The following is a 22,298-nucleotide window of genomic DNA, read 5'->3' on the forward strand; positions in this document are numbered from 1 at the left end:
GTTCAGAGGAAGCACAAAGAAGCATATTTAGGTTTAGTGTCAAGAAGGAAAAAAAAAACACCTTAATAATTAGGTCTGCCTAAACATGGAGCAGTCTGCTGGAGAGGTGGTCACTTCCCCTCCTTGGGAGGTCCTCAAGCAGAAACTAGATGTGCATTCATCAGGTATGTTCTAGGGAGGATTTCTTTACTATATGAATTGTTCTCAGTGGCTGCTAAAGTTCCTCCCAATTTTGTCATTCCACAGTTCTCTCCCCTTTGGGCAAACTCTATAACCTCTCCAGTCTTTTGTCAAAAGTACATATACACATCATCTTTTGGTTTAGAAAAAATGGTCTTCATTCATCCAAATCAGATCAGTTCACCAGTTTAAATAGTGGATCTCACCAAGTTCCAACTCTGTCACCCGCTAGATGGCCTCAGACAACCTCCACCTCTGACCTTCAATGGCATCATTTATGAAGTGAATGGGAAGGACCGGGTGATTACCAAGATCCTTTGCAACTTTAAATGTACTGTCTTATTATTGAACATTGGGTAAATTCAGACCAACATTATATGTCTTATATAGGCTGGTCACCAGGAAACCATTTTGCAAACATTTAGGTAGTAGTGCAGAAGGTCTTGATCTTTTTTTTTAAATCATAAATGTTCTTATTTATAGTTTTGGGTTCCCATTTTTATCTCTCCATCTCTCCCCTTTCCCCTTCGTGAGGCAGCAAACAATCAAATATTGATTATACATGTATAATTATGTAAAATATGACCATGTCTGTCATTTTGTATAAGAAAACTTGATTTAAAAAAATGAAAGTGAAAAATAGCAGGCTTTAGTCTGTTTCATCAATATCAATTCTTTCTTTGGAGTCTTAATCTTTTTGATGCCATGGACCCCTTTGGAACTCTACTGAAACCTATAGACCCCTTCTCTAAATAATATTTTAAGAACATAAAACAAATACAAAAGATTACAAAGGAAGTCAGTTATCAAAATATGTTTTTTTCTTCTAAAGTTCAAGGAAGCCAGGTTAAGAATTCCAGTATTTGGGGGCAACTAGGTGGTACAGTGGATAAAGCAACAGCCCTGGATTCAGGAGGACCTGAGTTCAAATCCAGCCTCAGACACTTGACACTTACTAGCTGTGTGACCCTGGGCAAGTCACTTAACCCCAATTGCCTCACCAAAAAAAAAAAAGAATTCCAGTATTAAATGGATTATTATCAGGATACAAGGAATAAAAATAATTCTGCTTCAGAAATTAGGCCTTCCGGAATAATTAAATATATCCAACAAATGGTGACCTATTGTTTAGACTAACTTTAGGTACTAAATGGTCAGTGCTAACAAGGCAGGGCTGGTGTGTACCAGGAGTGAAAGAAATCCCTAGGTTAAGGAGTAGGTAATTTTCATTCTGGGTAGGGCCAGGGACAGGAGCAACTTGTCATTTTGAAGAGAAACCTCTAATACAGCCCCCAAATTTATATGTTATGAATTGATGGTATCAGAATGTTTGGATTCAGGGTCCCTTAAGGCTGTTTTGATCTCACAATCTTGAGACTGTCCTTTGACATGGGGAATCCCCACTTAGATCTAGAGTCATTCACTTGAATGATATCTGCTTACATCCTACACCCTGACCAGTTTCCACTGCTCCAAAACAAACAAACAAAAAAACACCCAGTGAACCATGTTTTTCATTGATTAATGATCTTTGTTGAGTTCCCTTCAAGCAAATGGCTCTAGGGGTGTGGCACAGGAGTAATAAACCAGACTCAGGCCTGGTGGTTGGCTTGGCTAACTCATAGGAGGCCTTCAATGGAGAGATGGATATGAAGGAGAAGAAAAATTCCAAGTTGCAAAGAGAAATTGAGCACTAAGAAAGGAATTTCCTTCTCAAACATACAAAATGTCCTTTGAAAAAGTGGGCTGTGTGCAGAATTTTTATGTATATATTAAATGTACAATATTTCATGCAGCATTTCTCCTTTTATCCTTGGAGTTTCTTTAATACATCAGAAGGATTTTCAAAAATATCCATACATATATGTAAACGCTTTCCAACCTAAACAAATGGAGGGCGAGTCAAAGAGCTCATAAACACAAATCTATGGGACTTTGGCAACAGCCTAAGCCAGCTCAGGTGCAAGTATCCAGGCAAGACAAGTGAAAAATTGAGGCCACTCTCTGTGGGTGGAGAGGTTGGAGACATGGCTCCTGTAGTCATCAGGGAAGGGCAAACCATAAGGCATAGACACAGACTTCTCTCGGATTAATATTGTAGATACCTTTCTCCAATCTTCAATTCCACATACAAATAAACATTTGCTAAAAATAGTGTTGGGGCCTGGTACCCTCTGCTCTTGCAGTATGGAAGAGGAAACACCTACTATTTGGATTGCCTAGGCCAGTATAAATTCATTTTAACTCCCATCTCCCGCATGTTAAAAAAAAAATCCAACAACAACAACATATAAATGGGAAACTGTTTGTGAGACTAATTCATATCAGGTAGAGACCTGTCTAATGAGGCTGCCTAGGTTACCTTACCCTCTCATTTTGTATCATGGGGCCCATGAGTAAAAACAGTAATTTGCAACATTTCCTGCACAAAACCTTTCCAACTATTGCTTATCAAAGGGGAGAGACACCATCACCACCCTGGCTTCCCATTTTGGCTGGATCATCAAGGCTGTAATCATCATTGCTTAGGGAAACAGGAAAAAATATTTTCCTTGGAGTGGCAGGAAGAGAATTAAGTTGATGTTAAACTGCAGGTTCTTCTTGATGTGCATCAGAAAACTCAGATCCATGCAGTGGCGTGTTTTGCCATTTCTTACGAAGGATGACTCCCTGGTGGGACTTGCCAAGGGGTTTGTTCCTTGCAGTCTTGAGGTCTTTGCACACCATTTCTCTTATGGCTTTAGAACTTTAGAATGAAATATCATAGATTCAGAACAATGTGTCCCCTTTTCATATGCCTATTCCCTTCTACACATCCATATGTATGTCTCAGCCTATTATTAAATTTATGAATTACCATAGAGGTGGGTTTCTTTGTTTTGTTTTGGTTTTTTGGGGGGGCAATGAAGGTTAAGTGACTTGCCCAGGGTCACACAGCTAGTAAGTGTCAAGTGTCTGAGGCTGGATTTGAACTCAGGTTCTCCTGAATCCAGGTCCAGTGCTTTATCTGCTATGCCACTTAGCTGCCCCAGAGGTGGGTCTCTTGACTATTTTTCTCATTGATGAGTCTAGCAGTTTAATAAAGTCTATGAATACCTTATAATAATCTTGTTTTTAAATGCATAAAAATACACAGATATCCAAAGGAAACCAATTATATTGAAATATAGCATATATATGTGTATATATGTATTATATATACATATATATGTCTATCTCTATCCATATCTATATCTTTCTATAAAGTGCATGGACCTCAGGTTAATAATTCTTGTTGTAGAGGTAAGAAAAGGTACATCCATGGTAATAACAGAAAAGCATATGGATGTTTCATCTCTAAAATATCCCAACAAATTATTATGAAGAATCTTTTCACATGTAAGAAGTCTTAGTATCATAAATTTTGAACTAGAATAGGCTTTTAGAGACAAATCCTACCTCCTTCATTTAAAGCTGCTGCTACCAACTCCTGAGAGTGTTACATAACTTGCCAGTGTCAAATAGCTGGTATCTATTTTAGGCAGTATCCCCACCTCAGACTGCCTGACCCCAAGTCCAGGATCTCACCTACTATTGCACATTGCCTCTAGTTCATACCTGTAAAATTAAGAGAAGTTTTGTTTAAGATTGGGGGGGGGGCAGCTAGATGGCACAGTGGATAGAGCACCGGCCCTGGAGTCAGGAGTACCTGAGTTCAAATCCAGCCTCAGACACTTAACACTTACTAGCTGTGTGATCCTGAGCAAGTCACTTAACCCCAATTGTCTCACTAAAAAACAAAACAAAAAAAACAAAAAAAAAAACATTGGAGAGGGGGCACAGAAATAGGTCATGTAAATGACAACAGAGAAACTTAAGGATGATTGGGGACAAGATATAAATTTCCCCAGATATCTACCCAAATATTTGCATTGTAGTGTGCACAGTGACAGAAACCACTTAGCTTTGGGTGATCCATAGCTATGCACTTTACCGCCCACCATGGCAAAATACTAAGATTAATCTATGCCAAGGAAAACCCATGGGAAAAACCAAAAAGCCTAGGCATCATCTAGCCAAGCAAGCATTTTGTCTTCCTTTCATGTGGAAAGCTGATTTGTTCACAAGTATACGAGCAAATGATTATTTCATAGGAAGCTCAGTGGGGTATTGACATACCCAGCCTAAATGAGATCAAGAGAGTGTTTTAGAAATACTTTCTAGAATAGGAAACAAAATAATTTTAGCAAATCATTCTATGTTTCTAAATTAAGTGACCTAAAATGGGTTATATATTGCCACCTGGACATTAAATCATGGTCAATGTTAATACAGTCCTTCTGGCAAAACCTGGATGTGCACAGCCAAGCCTGTAGAGATTCACAGATGTAGGAGCATATTCCTGGAGCCAAATCACAAATTTACACTGAATCAATTACTCAAGAAGGCCTAGAAATGAGAGTCCACTAAATGCTACCTTTTCACAGGGATATACTAAATAATGTCTCAACATTGGCCTCTTGTTAGAGCTTGATTTCATGAGGCTAAGATTCAGAGAATGACAGTATTCCTGACTTGGAAAGACACTTAATTGTCTACATCTGAAAGAGAATCTCATGTGTGGCTTCATTCTGAGACCTACAAAGAGGAGAAACTTAATATCTGAAGATAGGCATCAAATCTACCATAACAACCCCCCCCCCATGTATACCTTTCTTTTCAAGGCTAAACATCCAGCCAAATGCCATGCCTCAACAAATCAATGAACAGTTTCACCTCAGCTCAGATCTATAAAAGAATAGACACATAGACGGTACTTGGTCAACTTGCTCTTATGGGACCCATTATTCATCAAGTCCTAATGAGATGCATGTTAAGGGTTGGCCATTTTAAAACAAGTTTCCCCAAACCATATTTGGTTTGTGGTTCTTGGATCACATGTCATATGAACCATAACCCCAACATATTCTAGAAGTGAAGTTGACCTGATGAAATAGTAAGAAAGAAATTACAACATTCCCTAGAGACAAATGTGCTGATCTGAAGGCCATTTATACTAAATTAATCTATTATGTCATCAACCAGTATTTAATAAGCCCCTAGTGTGGCAAAGCACCATGCTAATTACTGTGTATACACAGTCATACAAACACACACAAATTATTTCTGTCCTCAAGGAACTTGCAATCTATGGTGGAGAACATTCTAGCATGCAAATGTAGGAATTGCCCTTACAGACAGAATTCATAACAATGAGAATCTCAACAGGACCTCAGTGTTTGAGAATCTGTGCTTTGATATTGTACCTCTAGCACCTAGCACAGTGCCTTGCATTAAGAGAGTTAATAAATACTTGATGGACTGAAGTATTTTTTTTTTTGCAGGGCAATGGGGGTTAAGTGACTTGTCCAGGGTCAAACAGCTAGTAAGTGTCAAGTGTCTGAGACTGGATTTGAACTCAGGTACTCCTTAATCCAGGGCCGGTGCTTTATCCACTGTGCCACCTAGCCGCCCCCATGGACTGAAGTATTGAAAGTAGAGCAAAGGGTTTTGTGTGGTTCTTCAAAGGAAACTGACACAACCATACTTTTGTAATAATATTAGAATTATCAGCTTAACGAGAAGCTGGGCATGTGGGATTGACAGGGATAACCTCCAAAAGGCCTGTATGTTCTGTTGATACCCACACAGTGGAAAGAGAATGTGAGCAAAGCATATTGGGTGAAAATCCTGAGGAAGATTTATGGGAAAACATGAAAAGAGACACATAGGATGCAAGGGCAAAGATGGGCTGTGATCTGCTTTCTTGGAGGGAGTCCCCATATCGATGAGATCATATATCCATCTAAGCATAATGATAAGTTATGAAAAATCCTACAACCCCAATATGCATTTGCCATACAAGTGATGACCTTGCTGGTTTGTGACATTTGACAGGAATTGGGAAAGCTAATCCAACATTGCCACTGAAGAAAATACATCTATTTAAATTTGATTAATAATGTTTGTAATGGCTCTCTCTCGGATTGTGATAGTTTCAGCTTCCCAAGGAACCTTTATGCCCTCCCTTTAAAGCAACAGAAGGCAATGCATAGGGGGATAAACTTACTGGAAAATATTAAAACATTTCATTTTTGAAGATATCCAATTTTGTTCACTTGTTGACAGTCACAAATGCCCAGAAAATATGGGTTGAGTTGTTTTCGATTGCTGTTTGAATAACAGATTAATTTAATAATCATTGGGATATTGAATGACAAAAATTATTGGTTGGGCTAGCCAAACCGCCAACCCTAATGACATTCTTATGTTAATTCTTATTTTCTTTTAGGCTCCCACATTCTTATTAAACCCTATATTTTCAAAAATCATTTTTAAACATTGCAAAATATCCCTATACAGTATAACATATGTGCCTAGGCTACAGACAGAAAGCTATGTACTCTTTATGCAAGGGATTTGCAAGTTTCCGCTGAGGGCCATTGAGTCACTCATGCAATAGAGTTTCCATCTCCGAGGAGCCAAAGATAATGAAAGGAAGACTTTGAAGGCAGAGACAGAAGCAGTGAAACTTCAAAGGACTTTGGCAACCAAAGAGGTCTTTGCTGTCCAGTATAGGACTACCTTTAATGGTTTCCTGGACTGGAACAAAATATTTAGACATTAGAGTAGTTGGAAATCTTATAAGTGATGGGCAGATTGTTAATGACAGTCCAAGAGTAAATTGTAGCATGAAGCATGTTCCCATGGGAATCCTCCAACAGTTCTTGGAGCTTTTTGCATCTTGGTTTTGCCATTGCTTGTGGAGAAAAAAAATAATGGGTGCCTTGAGACCAGTTTGTAATGTACAGAGAACTTTTTTTTTGTTCCATTGTGGGACACTGGATGTTTTTTCTATGAAAAAGATCTTAGTGCATAATTTCTGAAATACTATAATTTTCACCAAACTCAGTTTCCAAGTCACTGCAGGCTCATGTTATTTTTGAATGCTGTTGCCTCTGACCTGAAGTTACCTAAAAAGAGCTGGTGGAAATCTGCAATTGTCTCTGAGATAATGTCCTATTAAATCTCATTATTTCCAGAGAAAGGGGCAAATCTTTCTGGACCGATGAGACATCAACAACATTCATAGGTTTGGCTTTCTGGTCTCCATCAGACTTCTCAGTCGTGGTGGTGAAACAATATTGGTTCTGATTTGGGGTAATTGAAAAGGAAAGAAGACCATAATAAAAATAATATTATTTTTTGTACTTTCATAGTGTATTTATTCCAGCTTAGAAAAGCTCTTAAATTATGTAAAACTATATGGTTGTAACTTCCCTTGGAGACAGTTAGATGTTATTATTCCTATTTCTTAAGCTGAAAATGGTAAGTCATTCACCAGAAGGCCCAGTGAGGAGCCCAGAATCTCAGAATTTCATCGATGGAAGGAGCTTCTGAGGTCATCTGCTTCAGGTGATATCTGAATGAGAAACCTTTATACAATATCCCTAATAAGTGCTCATCCAGTCATTACTTGGAAAACTTTAGTGATTCTAAGAGACTTGCTCCCTCCCAAATCAGTCTGTTATATATTGAGATAGTTCTAATTCTTAATTTGTTTGCCTTATGTTGAACTGCTTCTCTGTAAGATCTACACAATGCTCAAAATTCTGCGCTCAGGGATTAGACAACAAATCTAATCCCTCTTCTATCATGCTTCCTCCCACATCTCTCCAAGGTAAACATCCCCATTTCCTTCCATTTATCTACGTATGACATGACTGGTCATACTCTCACCAACTAAATGCTAAAACGAATTGTTATCCTAATTTTCTTCCTTCAAACAAACTCTAGCTTATCCACGTCTCCCCTAAAATGTGGCTCCCAGAGTGGAATATGATATTTCAAAAGTGATCTGACCAGATTGGGGTACTATTACTCCTTACCTCTCAATGAAAGACAAGGTAGACTTCATTGGGCCAAGATAGTATTGTTTTTTTTTTTTCTTCCTTTTATAGTAACCACTTAAATGCTTATTGTATTGAGTAGAATCCAATGTTGTCATGTCACACAATTCACTAATTTAGAGTTTGTAGTCCACTAAACCCCTCAGATCTTTTTCACGTGAATTGTGGCTATCCAGCAGACATTTCCCAGGATACTAAAACAAATTTGTGCCTAAGACACAACACAGACCTGTTCTCTTGGCCTCTATATTTTCCTTGTGAATTTTTTTGAACTTTTTTGAAACAAATGTATTTCTAGAAACTATAGTTAAAATGCCCACTTTGGATATAATTTATATTTTTCTACTGGCTACAAGATCTCTCTACTCAAGGAGATTATGCAAATTGTAAAATTGAAGTAGACTATAAGTTTCTTGAGGGCAGGGACGGTTTTTCATTTTTTTTTTTTTAGTTTGTTTTTCAATATACAACAGCTAGTACCATACTTAGGACACAGGAGTCTCTAAGGAATTCAAATACTCTAATGTGTCTGTGATCTTATCGCTTTAAGATCTCCCTTCAACAATATAGATTGCTACTCAGTAATGCTTGCCTATTCCATGAGACTCACATCCATATTTTCTCAAAAATCCACTGCAGGAAGTCCATCACTAAAGACCTTCCTCATTTCATTTGATTTCTTTCCTCCATTTCTTCTCCATCGCTCCTCATTCACTTTACATTGCATTCTGCTCATGTCTTTCCATGTGCTCTATATGAAACTCATCTTTAATTCTTAGGGGGGAAGTGATGTTCTACTTGTCATTAACATAAAGGAACTCTTATGAAATGCCAGTAATTAAAAGATCATCCTTTGCATTTTTAAAGAAGCTTTGCATCAATAAACATTCTTTGGTTTATCCCAAAATTAATCCAGCCCACTCACCACCTCCCTTTTAATTCTGAACTTTTGGACAATTTCTTTAATGTGTCCATGCAGATGCATTAATCATCTACTTGTTTTGTGTTTTTTTCCCTATGTGAATGGTCAGGCAGGACTCCTTTGAATGATTACAGATCTTTTACCTTTTCTTTTTTCCTTCCTCCCTTCCTTCCTTCCTTCCTTCCTTCCTTCCTTCCTTCCTTCCTTCCTTCCTTCCTTCCTTCCTTCCTTCCTTCCTTCTTCTTTCTTTCTTTCTTTCTTTCTTTCTTTCTTTCTTTCTTTCTTTCTTTCTTTCTTTCTTTCTTTCTTTCTTTCTTTCTTTCTTTCTTTCTTTCTTTCTTTCTTTCTTTCTTTCTTTCTTTTGTTTTCTTTTCTTTTTTCCATGGCAATGAGGGTTAAGTGACTTGCCCAGGGTCAAACAGCTAGTAAGTATCAAGTGTCTGAGGCTGGATTTGAACTCAGGTCCTCCTGAATCCAGGGTCACTATTTTATCCACTGCACCCCCTAGCTGCCCCCAGAATAAAATACAATTTAAAAAAAGTTAGCGATATAATTATTTATATAAAGCATTTTTCAAACCTTAAAGTACCTTATAAATTTATGATACTTATTCATGAAAGTCATCATTATAATTATTGGCTTGTATGTGGCATTGATTATATTGATGTAAAATAATTTATTATTTGTAATATAAATTGTTATACACTTTGTTTTTTATGTTATACATCCGTAAATCTCTTTGTATGTATCATCTCATGTGATCCTCATGATGGCTCTGAGAGGTAGATACTACTTTTATTTTCTAATGCAGATAAAGAAGCCAAGGCTCAGAAAGCTTGTGACTTGCCCAGGATCACACAACTAGTAAGTTTCTGAGACAGGATTTGAACTCAGGTCTTCATGACTCCAAGTTCAGTGCTCTATGCACTATGGCATTTAGAGCCAGAAGGTGTTTTAGGCCTTACCTTGTCCAATGTCGTCATTTTACAGGTAAATAAACTAAAATTTAGAGTGCTTCAGTGAATTAACCAATGTCACACTGCTGGCAAGTGGTAGGTCCAGGATCTGAATCCAGAACCCCTGACTCCAAATTCAGCATTCTCTCCATAGTACTCATAAGTTGCATGAACCTCTATCAAGGAGTTATTCTATGAGAGGTGAGAGGCAGAATTCACATGGGCTAGAGAGACAGAGGTGGAGCCGAGAAGGACTAGATCAAGCTCTGACTTGAATTCTTACTAGCTGTGTGCACATGGGCACAGCAGCTTTCCTTTCAAGGCTCCTGGCTGCGCTCCAAGATGATGACTTACAGGCAAAGGGAGGGTCTGCAGCAATGTCGGGGGTGGGGGAGAGGAAGTGGCCACACTATCAGGGAAACCAGAGGTTTGGCATAGCTCCCCACCCATGCCTCCCTGGATTGTTCCTGGGTCACAATGCAATAAATAGGAGCTCTGCTAACCCTGGGAATATGAGCACAAACAGGAAGACCAGTCTATATCCTCCTGGAGTGCATCTTCTACTTGCGCTTTGCTTTAGGTTAATGGCCACATCTGCCCCTTACCATAAATCACCATCTTCTAAATCAGGGGTTCTTGCCCTCTTTTTGTCACACATGCTTCTTTGACATCAATCTGGTGATGCCTATGGGCCCCTTCTCAAAATACTGTTTTTAAATCCATAAAATAAAATATAATAGACTACAAAGGCACCATTACAAAAATCATGGAGTTTAGGGTGAGACTGTCAGCTCCAAATCGTAATGCTGACTGACAACTGAAAAAGCGAGAAATACCCATATTATTGTTCATTCAACCTCCTCACTGCCCCCCAAATGAGCTCTTTGAATAATGTCTTCATACATCCCAGTATATATAGGTTGTTTTTTTTTAATGTCATCAAAATTTTAAGCAACTACTGCAGAAAAAAAAGGCCTCTCCCCGGGTCTAGTTAATATACCTCTCCACATTAGACTGTGGGGACCAATTTTTAATTGGGGAGTGCTAGCTAAGTGGCTCGCCACAATATTGGGGCAAGGAAGGAGACTAGCAGCATCCCTCAAAACAGAACAAGATTTATTTTAAGAAGAACGAACTTAAAAAAAAAAAAAAACACAGACAAGATCAGTAGGATCAAGGGAAAGGAAATAAAATGGGGAAAGGGAAATTATAATACCTGAAAAAATACCACTGCCCAGAAATCAACTGAAAATATCCAGCAGAACAACTGTCCCTTTCCAGCTTCCACCTAGAATGCCCAGTTCTCCTCCCCCAAACCTAGAAACACCCCATACAGCCCCAGCCCATAGGATGACTGCTCTGACAGTCACATGTCTGCCCTCACTAGGCTTCCAATCATTATAATTTTGCCAGGCCCATATAGGCATAGGCGAGTGGTGATGACTTGAGGTGCCAGAACCCTGGCAACGGCTACAACCAGTGGGTGGAGCACCGTGCGGTTTGCGGAGCCTCAGGCCAGTGTGCACCGAGGCATAAAAACCTCAAATAACAATTAATTCTTTACAAGACAGTGGACAGAGCTTTCAACCCCATAATCTAGAGCATGGCATGAGGGTGTACGATATACCAATAATTCCCTCAAATGTTGAAAGGAGAGCTTACTTGGAGCAGTCTTCACACACAATGTTGCCTGTTGTTTCCTTGATGGTACGCTCTGAGACAAAGGCTGGATACTCTGTATCACAGGGTTCCAGAGTTTGTTTCAATCTTTGGGCTATGGACATAGGGGAAAAACAATACGTAAGAATCAAAAAAGCCATGATATGACCAAAATTAGCATCAAATGAACATGAGGGTCGTCCACTATTTACGGCCCTGTGAATAATCCCCGGAAAGCACAGGGGTCTTTGTTTTCACATTAGTCAAGGGCTTGGTCAAACAACTCTGTAAACTACTATTGCTTTGGGCATTATATGGGCTTTATTATCTACCCAAACATGATAAAAGTTCCACTCCATAGTCCAAATATTAGTTTATACAATTGTAACAAGCCTAGGTTTTATACATGTGCACACATATATAATATTGTATAGATTATATATGATATATGATATAGTATGAGAGAGGTCACTCTACAGTGTCATGATTATTTTTTAATGAAAATAACAATTGTCAAACATTTTATAAGTAATTGATTGTTTTTCATGACAAACACAAAGCAGCCCATGTTATCATTGTCCTTAACTATATGGTGTTCTTTACATGAATGGGATTAGCAAGCTCTCTGTGCTCTTTTTCATTTTTTTCACTTAATACTATTTAATTTTTTCCAAATTACATGTAAAGATAGATTTTAACATGCATTTCTGTAAGATTTTGAGTTCCAAATTTTTCTCCTCCCCACCCTCCTTCCCAAGGATAGTAAACAATCTGATATATGTTATACAGTACAATCATGTTAAACATACTTCCATATTAGTCATGTTGTGACAGAAAAATCAGAACAAAAGAGAAAAAAAAACACAAGAAAGAAAAAATCCAAAAAAGTCAAAACAGTATGCCTCAATCTGCATTTAGACTCCATAGTTATTTCTCAAAAGGTAGAGAGCATTTTCCATCGTGAGCCTTTTGGAATTACGTTGAATCATTTTATTGCTGAGAAGAACTAAGTCAATCATAGTTGATCATCACACAATGTTGCTGTTAATATGTACAAAGTTCTCTTTCTTTTGGTCACTTCACTCAGCATCAGTTCATATAAGTCTTTCCAGGTTTTTCTGAAATATGCCTGCTTATCATTTCTTATAGCACAGTAGTTTTCTGTTACATTCATAGACCATAAATTGTTTAGCCATTCCCCAAATTGATGGGCATCCTCTCAATTTCCAATTCTTTGCCACCACAAAAACAGCAATTAAAAATATTTTTGTATGCATCTTCACACTCTTTCAAACGTCATCACTCCATGTTAAGTGACTACCTACTTTGTGTAAGGCACTTATAACCATTAATTTTCCCATATATTTCTAGATTAATTAAGTTTAATATTATTCCCTATCATAGTTTCAAATGAGATGTCACATTGTTTTTTGTTTGTTTGTTTTTGTTTTCTGTGAGGCAATTGCGGTTAAGTGACTTGCCCAGGGTGACACAGCTAGTAAGTGTTAAGGTCTGAGGTCAGATTTGAACTCAGGTCCTCCTGAATCCAGAGCCAGTGCTCTATCCACTGCGCCACCTAGCTGCCCCGAGATGTTATATTGTTAAGGTGAGGAATATCAGGAGGCAGGAAAGACAACTGGACCTTAAGTCTGACCTGAGTTGGAGACTTGCTTCTGACCATCACAACCTGGGTGATAAGGGCAAGTCACTTAACCTCTCTAAGACTCAGGTTATCATCAATTGCCATGGTTTATAAAGAGTCAACCTTGGAGTTCAGAACAGTTCATCCTAATCTTGCCTCTGTCTGACAGATACTCACTGTAATACCCTTGACAATTTGTTTGGATTGTCAGTGCCCCAGATACTCTTCTTAGACTATATGCTTCAGAGAAGTTATCTATCTTCATTGTTCCAGGGAGTTTCCTTACTAGGGTTTCCTTACCAATGAAACCATAGACCTGGGGCAAAGCAAATAATCTCTTTGTGATACCTACTTCCACAGAGCAGTTTGGAAGAAAGCTCTGCAAATATCTACTATTAGGTAAAGGGGAATGTTTTTCATCTTTCTTATCACTGCCACCTACTTTGTCATGATTGGTCTAGACTTTAGATTTCAGTAGTCTCATGACCTTCGAGATATTGAAACGATTTTTCTCAAATAGAGCGATATCTCCTTTGTATCATAGAGTCTGAAACTGACTAATGGAAAAGAAAACTTAAAACACTTGCCTAAGACTGCATTCCTAAACTCCTAGATTCCCTACTCTCTCTACTCTGCCACATGTTTTGTTTTCTTTTAAATTGAATTTTACCATAGTAAAGTGAGGTGTGCAAAGCCAAGAGAGTGACTGATACAATAATAATACCATTTTTAAAAGAACAACAATTAAAGACATAAAAACTCTGGTCAATGCAATGACAGACTATGATTCCAGAGAACCAATAATGAAATACCCTACTCATCTCCTGATGGAGAACTGGTGGACTCAGCATGAATAATGGGGCATACATTTTATAATCTGCCACTTAAAATATTAAAATTTTATTTTATGTTTTACCCATAACCCTGAAAATTTTCTTTGTTACCAGTATTCAATAAGAAAAGGCAATTCCAAAATGCAAAGAATAAATGCATGATGGTAATCCCATTTTGAGATTTTTGCTCAACAGTTGAGATCTTCTCCCACATCCCAATTGAACATTCTTATAAAAAGAGGACAAAGATGACATTAGAAGAGTTAAACAAAGATAGATAGCTATTGCTTACGTATGCAATATGGCACTACTGGTTTGCTAAAACTCTTAGAGAACACAATTGGCAAGTTAAGTTGAGAGAGTCTTTGGAAAGCTAGATGGTGGCATGGATTATGAAGAGGATTATGATGATGTCTCCATTTCTTTTGCCCAGAGTTTTCCTGCTTTGTCATTATGATTGATAAAATATTTCAAATAAAGCCAACCACAGTGGGATTTATTACTTGGATTTAAATGTGTGTGTGTGTGTGTGTGTGTGTGTGCACATCACTGAGTGAGAGAAGAATTGATATTGAGGAAAGCATAAAATGGTGAGAAATATGCTTGGACAAAGGCACTGGCAGATATCCAATAGAGAATTTAAATGGAAGGATTCCAGGTAAGAGCTGGTTGCTCCTGTTTACAGCTGCCATTTTATTGAATGGGTTTGATCCTAGATGACAAGATGGTGATGAGTTTCACAGTGTGTGATCCATCTATATAGGAAAAACTTAATGGATGAAAAATGCTCATTTTTTCTAACCGATTGGATGTCTGTCACATTCAGTTAGTCCATCAGTACCTAGATACACATACATATATCCATGTAAATATACCATAATATGAGGTATAAACTGATTGTCATATGAAAATGGAATAAAATATATCATCAGATTCACATAACACTGGAAAAGAGATGGGCTAGTCATGGAAAGAGAGTGAAGGATACTATTTTTGCATTGTTGTCTTTGAAATATTCAAAGGGCAAAAGTATCTTTACTGTCTCTTTGGGGCCAATCCTGGTTGTTATAATTTCACAGCCATGACTTTAAATTTTTTTGTTATTGTATAACTTCTCCTTTCTTGCAAGGGGTAGGGAAAATATGGATGTGAAAAACTCCAGATACTTCCAGATAATGTTGTGTAGTTTGCTGAACTCATTTTCCTCCTCCTTTTTATCCTTTATTTTAAAGTATAGCTCTTTGGAAAGGTTAGGAAGGAAGGATCATTATGAAATATGTGTTATAAACATAAAAGATATCAACCAATATTTTTACATTTTTTTCAATAAAAAAACATTTCCAAGAATAGAGACGATCCTCTAACTCTTTGGGGATCTTCTGTTGAAAATTCCTGGACAAGAATTCCACTCTCTGAGATCAGGAGATTGAGTGGGATCTTACCCATATTGGAAATGTTCACATTGCAGAAATCAAGGGGGAAAAAGACAGAGTATTGAGAAAAATGTTTGAGGTACATAATCAAGATGTTTTAATGGAAATGATTTGAGATAGAGCAAAGACTGTATGCTGAAGCAGAGATGGAGCTTCCCATACAATCTGGAATAAATATGTTCCATTCTTGACTCATAAATCCTAGATGAGTGAGCCTGAGCAAGTCACTTAAGCCCTGAGTTCTGTGAACAACTCCTCATGACTATATGCAGCAGGACAGGTGCCAACCTTAACGGAAGCAAGCCTCACTAGGAGGCTTCCTACACTGAAGCAACCTCCCCCCCCCAAAATGAGGAAACAAAATTAGAAAGACTCTACTTTGGGGGGACAGCTAGGTGGCACAGTGAATAAGGCACTGGCCCTGGATTCAGGAGGACCTGAGTTCATTTCCTGTCTCAGACACTTGACACTTACTAGCTGTGTGACCCTGGGCAAGTCACTTAACCCTCATTGCCCTGCCCCCAAAAAAGAAAGACTCTACTTTCCATTGCTTTTCTGCTCATTGAACCCAATGGGTAAACTTCAACCAGTTGTCCACATCCTAATTTTGTAACAAAATGTCACTTTTTTCAACAGTCATGATGAGATTCCCTGCCTTCCCCCATCATTTCTACTAATCAGGGAATTTTTTAAAAAGCAAACTTGTAAATAAAGGGCTTCATTCTAAAAAACAAACAAAAAATAAGAGCAAGTCTCCTTTGATTCCACTGGTATTAATGGTATATTTCCTACTTAATTAAGAGAAGATTGTGAATCCCTACCCCTGTTACACATAGGAAGTAAACTTGGATGGACAACATCAAGTTCAATCACCTCATTTCCAGATATGGTTACTAAGGACTAGAGAAGGGAAGAGAATTGCCCAAGGTAACACAGGTAACAAGTAGCAGAGACACAATGTGAAACTGGATCTTTAGTCTCCAAATCCAAGGTCCTTTCTACCATCTGCCAGTTTCAGAAGACTGGGACTCTCTGAATACTCTAAGGTAGGTATGTATGGTCTTCTTTCCATGCCTATGCTCTGGTCCAATGCAGATGATTGGGTATACTAGTATTTTCATGAATTTTTAACAACTGATAATAATGGAAACAACATTTTTAAAGTTATCCTTTAAATGTTATAAATTGTCTTATTCTGTTGGTCTATAGGATAATTTAAGTTGAAGGAATTTAGGGAATTATGTGATATGATTATGCATTTCTTTTTTACATTTTAAATAATTATCCTGCAAAGAAAGTGTCATTAATATGAAAAGTCAATCGACAACATGTTAACTGTGTCAGAAATTTTAGTTTTCAATGGTCTTTAAAGAAAGCCTTCCTGGGATGGGAAAAATTAAAACTAGAGGCATCAGAGACTCCCTGCTTCTCCCTATGTCATCTTTGGCTGCTGCCAAAGGATCCAGGAGGAGGTAGTCTGGCCTATGGACACACTGAATAGGAAAAAGAAGAAAAGAAGAAAGGGGAAAAAAGAAAAATGTAAAGTCTTACTTAGATCAAAAACAAAATCAATCCAACTAGTTCAAGATGTGGATGGTGTAGCTTGATAACATCCTTTCATTTAAATGTGGCCAAATTATTGGAAAGTTTAGTGAACTCTATGCTCAAAATAAGTCAGCATGATATAGAAGGGGAGAAAAAAAGCTTAATATGACCACCAGCTTCATTAAGAGAAGCATAATATTGGGGATGGGAATCATCTCATACAACTGTATATATATAACAAGAAGAGTCCTCAAAAAAGATTTTTTCCAACACCTTCATTTTTTTTTAGAAGAGGATCTGATGCCAAGAAAGTTGAAATGACATATCCAAGATCATAGAGGTATTTTGTAAAGCATTTAAATGCCTACTATGTGCCAGGCACTATGCTAAGAGCTTTTGAATATTGTTTCATTTGCTCCTCATGACTTTATGAAGTAGATATTAGTATGATTCCCATTTAACAGATGAGAAAGTTGAGGCAGACAGAGATTAAATGATTTGCAATGGATAAAATAAATCAGAAGTGTTTGAAGACAGCTTTTAATCCAAGTCATCTTGGCTCTAGGCTCAGAGCTTTATTCATGGTGACACATAGCGACCTCTATTAACCACAGCTAGAATTCAAAGCCAGTACATTTGACTCCAAGCCCAGTACTCTCTCTCCTATACTATCTTATCGGTCCTTCTATTCCCCCCTGCCTCATTCCAATTGCATCTCAAGAATTGTATACTGGTCAGAGGACCACCTCCTCCTGGATCACTTCCTTGTTATGGCAGAGAGGCCTGTGTGGCTCAAGGAAACTATGAGTTATGCTGTTCAGGGTTCCCCAAGATGTACAGGTCATAGGGTAAAGTTCTGAGAAAAAATAATCCACTGAAGAAGGAAATTTCAAACCATTCCAGTATCTTTACCAAGAAAACCCCATGGACAATACTAAAATGAGAAAAGAGATGACAGTAAAGGATGAGATGCTCAGAACAGAAGGTGTCCACCACATTACTGGGGAAGAAAGGAGGACAACTATAAGTAGCTCCATGAAGAATGAAGTGGGTGGGCCAAAATTGAAAGGAAGCTCAGCTATGGCTGTGTCTGGTAACAAAAGGAAGGGCGAATTCTGCAGAGATCAATATTGCCCAGGAACTTGGAATGTCGGATCTAAAAACCAAGGTAAGCTGGATATAATCAAACAGGTTATAGAAAGATTAAACATTGATATCTTTGGTGTCAATGAACTTAAATGGACATGAATGTGTCAATTTAATTCAGGTGATCACTACATATATTACTGTGGGCAAATTTGGGCTTAATATAATGGGAAAAGGAAAAACAAATTAACCTCTTTCAATTGGAACTATCAAATAGTACCTTTCACGGAAATGTATGTGCTTACGAAAAGAGAGGAAAAAACAAACAGAACAGAATGGGAAACTGTTTACACTAGACTGTAATGCTTAGCTACACATATCTTTTACCTTGGAAAGATCCAGAAGATATATTTTGTTAACCATCCACAGAGCTAGGATTCAAATCTACGTCTTTTCTGATTTCAAGTCCAATACCTCCCACCATTTGATGCTTCTCATGCTAACAAAGGGGTGTCTCAATTGAGATTCTGATAGGCAATATGATTAATAAATAACAAATTAATCCGTTTTTAGTATTTACACCCTTGTTCCCACCTGCTCATTGGACAAGGGTGTTCTGGTTGCTTGGATAAAGTTACTTATCTCCTGTCCTGCTGAAATAATATTATCACACTTAAATACAATTGATAAAAAGAAAAAAAGAATGAAATTTTTAAACAATTGAAATAATGGAAATATTACTTACTTGAGGGATAAGACAGTACTCATAAAAGTGTATATTTTTTTGAACACTTCTTGGATGACTAATTGGCTTTTTTCTGTTGGCTCCCAAGCATCAAACCCTGAAAATCTGCAAAGGTTGAGCACGACTTGGGGTCAGCATCACAGCTCAACTTCCCAAGGCATGAATCCCAGATTGTTTTGACAAACTCTGGGCAGTGGGGGTAGTTCCCATGCACATGACTGGGGTGTGTGCTGAGGCATATTCTGAATGACATTTTCCACATGGGATTTCTCACCTGTGTGAGCCAACAAAGAGCTGAAACTCTGGGTCACTGCCTGTGACATTTTAAGAGGCCAGGAGAGGCAGCGTGGGTTAGTGGAATCAGAAAGGCCTGGATTCAAGTTATGCCCTCAAAGGTTTACTAGTCCTGTGGTCATGGGCAAATTATTCAAACTTTCAAGTGTCCTGGACAACTCTGTAACATTCTAAAGTTCAAATGAGGTGTCGATCTATATATGTATAGGAAATTTCCATTCCAGAAATTTCCTAAATCAATGGAATCGTGGGGTTTAGATTTGAATAATAGAAATAAGCAAACAGACAAAAAAAGGTTACTAAATAGAAGAGAACACATTAACCACTTACCTTTGGCTGTGGTTTCTGAGTGCCACCAACTGCACAAGTTAAATTCCACCAGAAACCTAAGAAATCCGAGAAAAAGCTCAGCATTATTGGGACATCCACCACTGGAGTGCAGTAGTGATATACTCCCTGATTGATTCACCCCATTGAAAATAAAAACAAATCCCAAATTGGAGCTATTGACATAGTTCCTAGGTTATTTGGATTAGTTATTGGTATATTTTCACTGGGCTTTATCTTGTGAGTGAAAGGTTGTTTTTGCCATTAACACTAGAGTAAGATATCCAAGTGTCATGCCCCTCTAATCAAGTGCCAGCCCTTGGCAGGGAGATCTCCTGCTAGGAGCCTGCAGCCCTTTGACAGGCAGATAGGATTTAGAGGAGTTCTGCCTATTCTGAACCCCCCAGTAGAGGGCTATAGGGATTCCCTGGTCTTGTTACAGGAGTAAGAAAAAAAAATGCTTTATTGTCTTTTCCTCAGTCTACACTCTTGAATAATAAAACCTGTTTTAACAATGGTTCTAGCAGGCCTGGCTTACCAATGTGCATGTAACATATGAACTTCTCCCCATGAAAACCTGCCTTGGGACAGGTTTAAAACAACTAAGATTTCTCAATTATACAAAGAAAAACAGGATTTTGAGGTAATGTGAAACCATCACCCCCCAAGTAATAGTCATAGCAAATGGCTTTTCAAATGAATAGGGACAGGGAAACCTTCAGTTGATTTCTTTTTCATACTTGTCCCTGCTGCCGGCCAAGAAGTCACTTTCATTCCAAGTTCTGGTATCATTTGTTATTTCTCCCATCCACCTCCAGCCCAGCCTTCTGCTTACAACATGATTTCCCACTCCATTTTACAAACAGTATGAATTTTTTTGTGAATTTTGGAAATGGAAGATAAATCTCATTAATTTCATAGCATGATAATCCTCCTTAAATCTCTAAGGTGGAAGATTGGGGCTTGTGGGGGAGGATGCCCATCACATATGGTGAAATCCAGTTTATTCTTGTTGAAGTGACTTGCTTCGATGTCAATCTTTGGAGTCCTTCCTTTTTTGTGACACATTGCCTGTGGAGTATGTCCAACGTCTTTTTTTTTTAATAGCTCAGGCTTTCATCTTTGTGCCACTCTATGTTTGACTCAAGCCACTGATGAATAATTGACATTGAAAACATGACTTGTATTTGACAGGGTAAACAATTAAATCACACCTGAGACCCTCCCCTTGGTTCTGGCAGATGATTTCAAAGGCCCCGTGACTGTACATGCTAAGCAATCCAAAGTGGTGTAATGAATCACCATGACAGTTGGTCCTATGGCCCAGAGCCCACCCATGCAGCATTCAAAACAGCCAGACATTCATGGGGAATGTAACTGTAACCACAATAAATAAATTGGGTTGGCGGATGGCAAGCTGTTAGACAGCTAAACAAAGCCTGGGAGGGCATGAGCAGTGACCAGGAGGCACTTAATACAAGTTACAATCATTCATTCAGATGGGTGAGATTGTCCAAGGCATTCAATGTGGCAATTTAGGAGCACAAACCATGCCCTGCAAACTCAGAAAGAGAATGCCTCTTCTATCCTCCAGGTCAATTTATAACAGAACAAAGGCAAAGATCACACTAAAAACAAAACAAAATCTTAGCAAAGGTTTACTTACAAGATAAGTTCTGTCATTATCCATTTAACTGCAGCAAAGAAGGCATTATATGGCTGGAGAGAAACAACCGATATAGTAAGAAGAAAAAAAAAAGTTCAGCAAAGACAATGTTATCCCTTCAGGCTGATGAAACAGCAGCTTTATCTAAGTGAGGAAAAAAGGAAGATACTGTATCCCCAAGCTGGTATTGGACATCTTTGAATGGACCCCTCATGAAATGTGATTTACAAGGAAAATAAACAGGATTCAATACAAGGGTAACCCCAGGTGGAGGAATGAGGGGAAGGAAGTCTAGGCAATGATTTAAAGTTCTAACCTCTAGGGGCTACTATTTCCCAGCCTAATCTGGAAAGACTTGTAATTATTATTACTGGTTACAAAACACAACTCACAGAATAGTCCATTAAAGATGGAATTCTCACTTAAGGCTATCTTTTCACTGTAATATGGGAAAGATATATGCATTTAATTTGTCTGCAGCCAATGAGTTATGCTGGAGGGAAATGGCTGGGTATGATTTGGGCTTTTTCCTCAAATGTATTAAGGTTTTCATTATAAGTGGTCAACATGCAAACAAGGGATTTTAGCCTTGAAGAAAATCCCTTCATTCCATAAAGGAAGGGGGAGGGGGGAGGAAGAGGAAGGAAAAGACACGCTGGTCTTTATTTCCAACGGCTTTAATGTTTTTTTTTAAGTAGTTGACTGTTTCTTTTGTGATATTTCCTATGTAGATGATTCAATTTCCTGATTTCTGGAAAATATGGACTCTCTCTCTCTCTCACTCTGGCCTTTATGCCTAGGTATGACATATATGTGAGCTGCATGGAGGCCTCTGGGAAAATGAGGGGACAACATCTGCCAGGGTTGGATTTAAAAGGCTGGCATCTTAAACACTATCAACCAAAAAAGTCTAAATTTGGGGGGGCTATACTTGGGGACTGTTGAAACTGAAACATTGAAAGAGTGTTCTGGATTTAACCATTGCTTAGCATGTGTTCAGTAACTTTTTAGCCTTTTATTCGTACAGATTGACCCCAGAAATTGGAGAGATATCTAATACTTAACAAAGTAACAATCATTTT

The 22,298-nt window shown here is 38.1% G+C and overlaps 1 protein-coding gene across 2 annotated transcripts in view; it reads right to left on the bottom strand.

Moving 5' to 3' along the window:
• The window catches only part of CACNA2D3 (calcium voltage-gated channel auxiliary subunit alpha2delta 3), a 1,069,564-nt gene that overhangs the window by 27,448 nt on the left and 1,019,818 nt on the right, over nt 1-22,298 (bottom strand). For both annotated transcript variants that reach the window (XM_043978536.1, XM_043978534.1), the window contains 3 exons: nt 21,217-21,269; nt 19,554-19,609; nt 11,649-11,760 (listed from right to left, as the gene is read on the bottom strand). In XM_043978536.1, coding sequence (XP_043834471.1) covers nt 11,649-11,760; nt 19,554-19,609; nt 21,217-21,269 — 221 coding nt within the window. The remainder of the gene's footprint in view (nt 1-11,648; nt 11,761-19,553; nt 19,610-21,216; nt 21,270-22,298) is intronic.

Source organism: Dromiciops gliroides, chromosome 1 (genome assembly GCF_019393635.1).
Source record: "Dromiciops gliroides isolate mDroGli1 chromosome 1, mDroGli1.pri, whole genome shotgun sequence".
Lineage (NCBI taxonomy): Eukaryota > Metazoa > Chordata > Mammalia > Microbiotheria > Microbiotheriidae > Dromiciops > Dromiciops gliroides.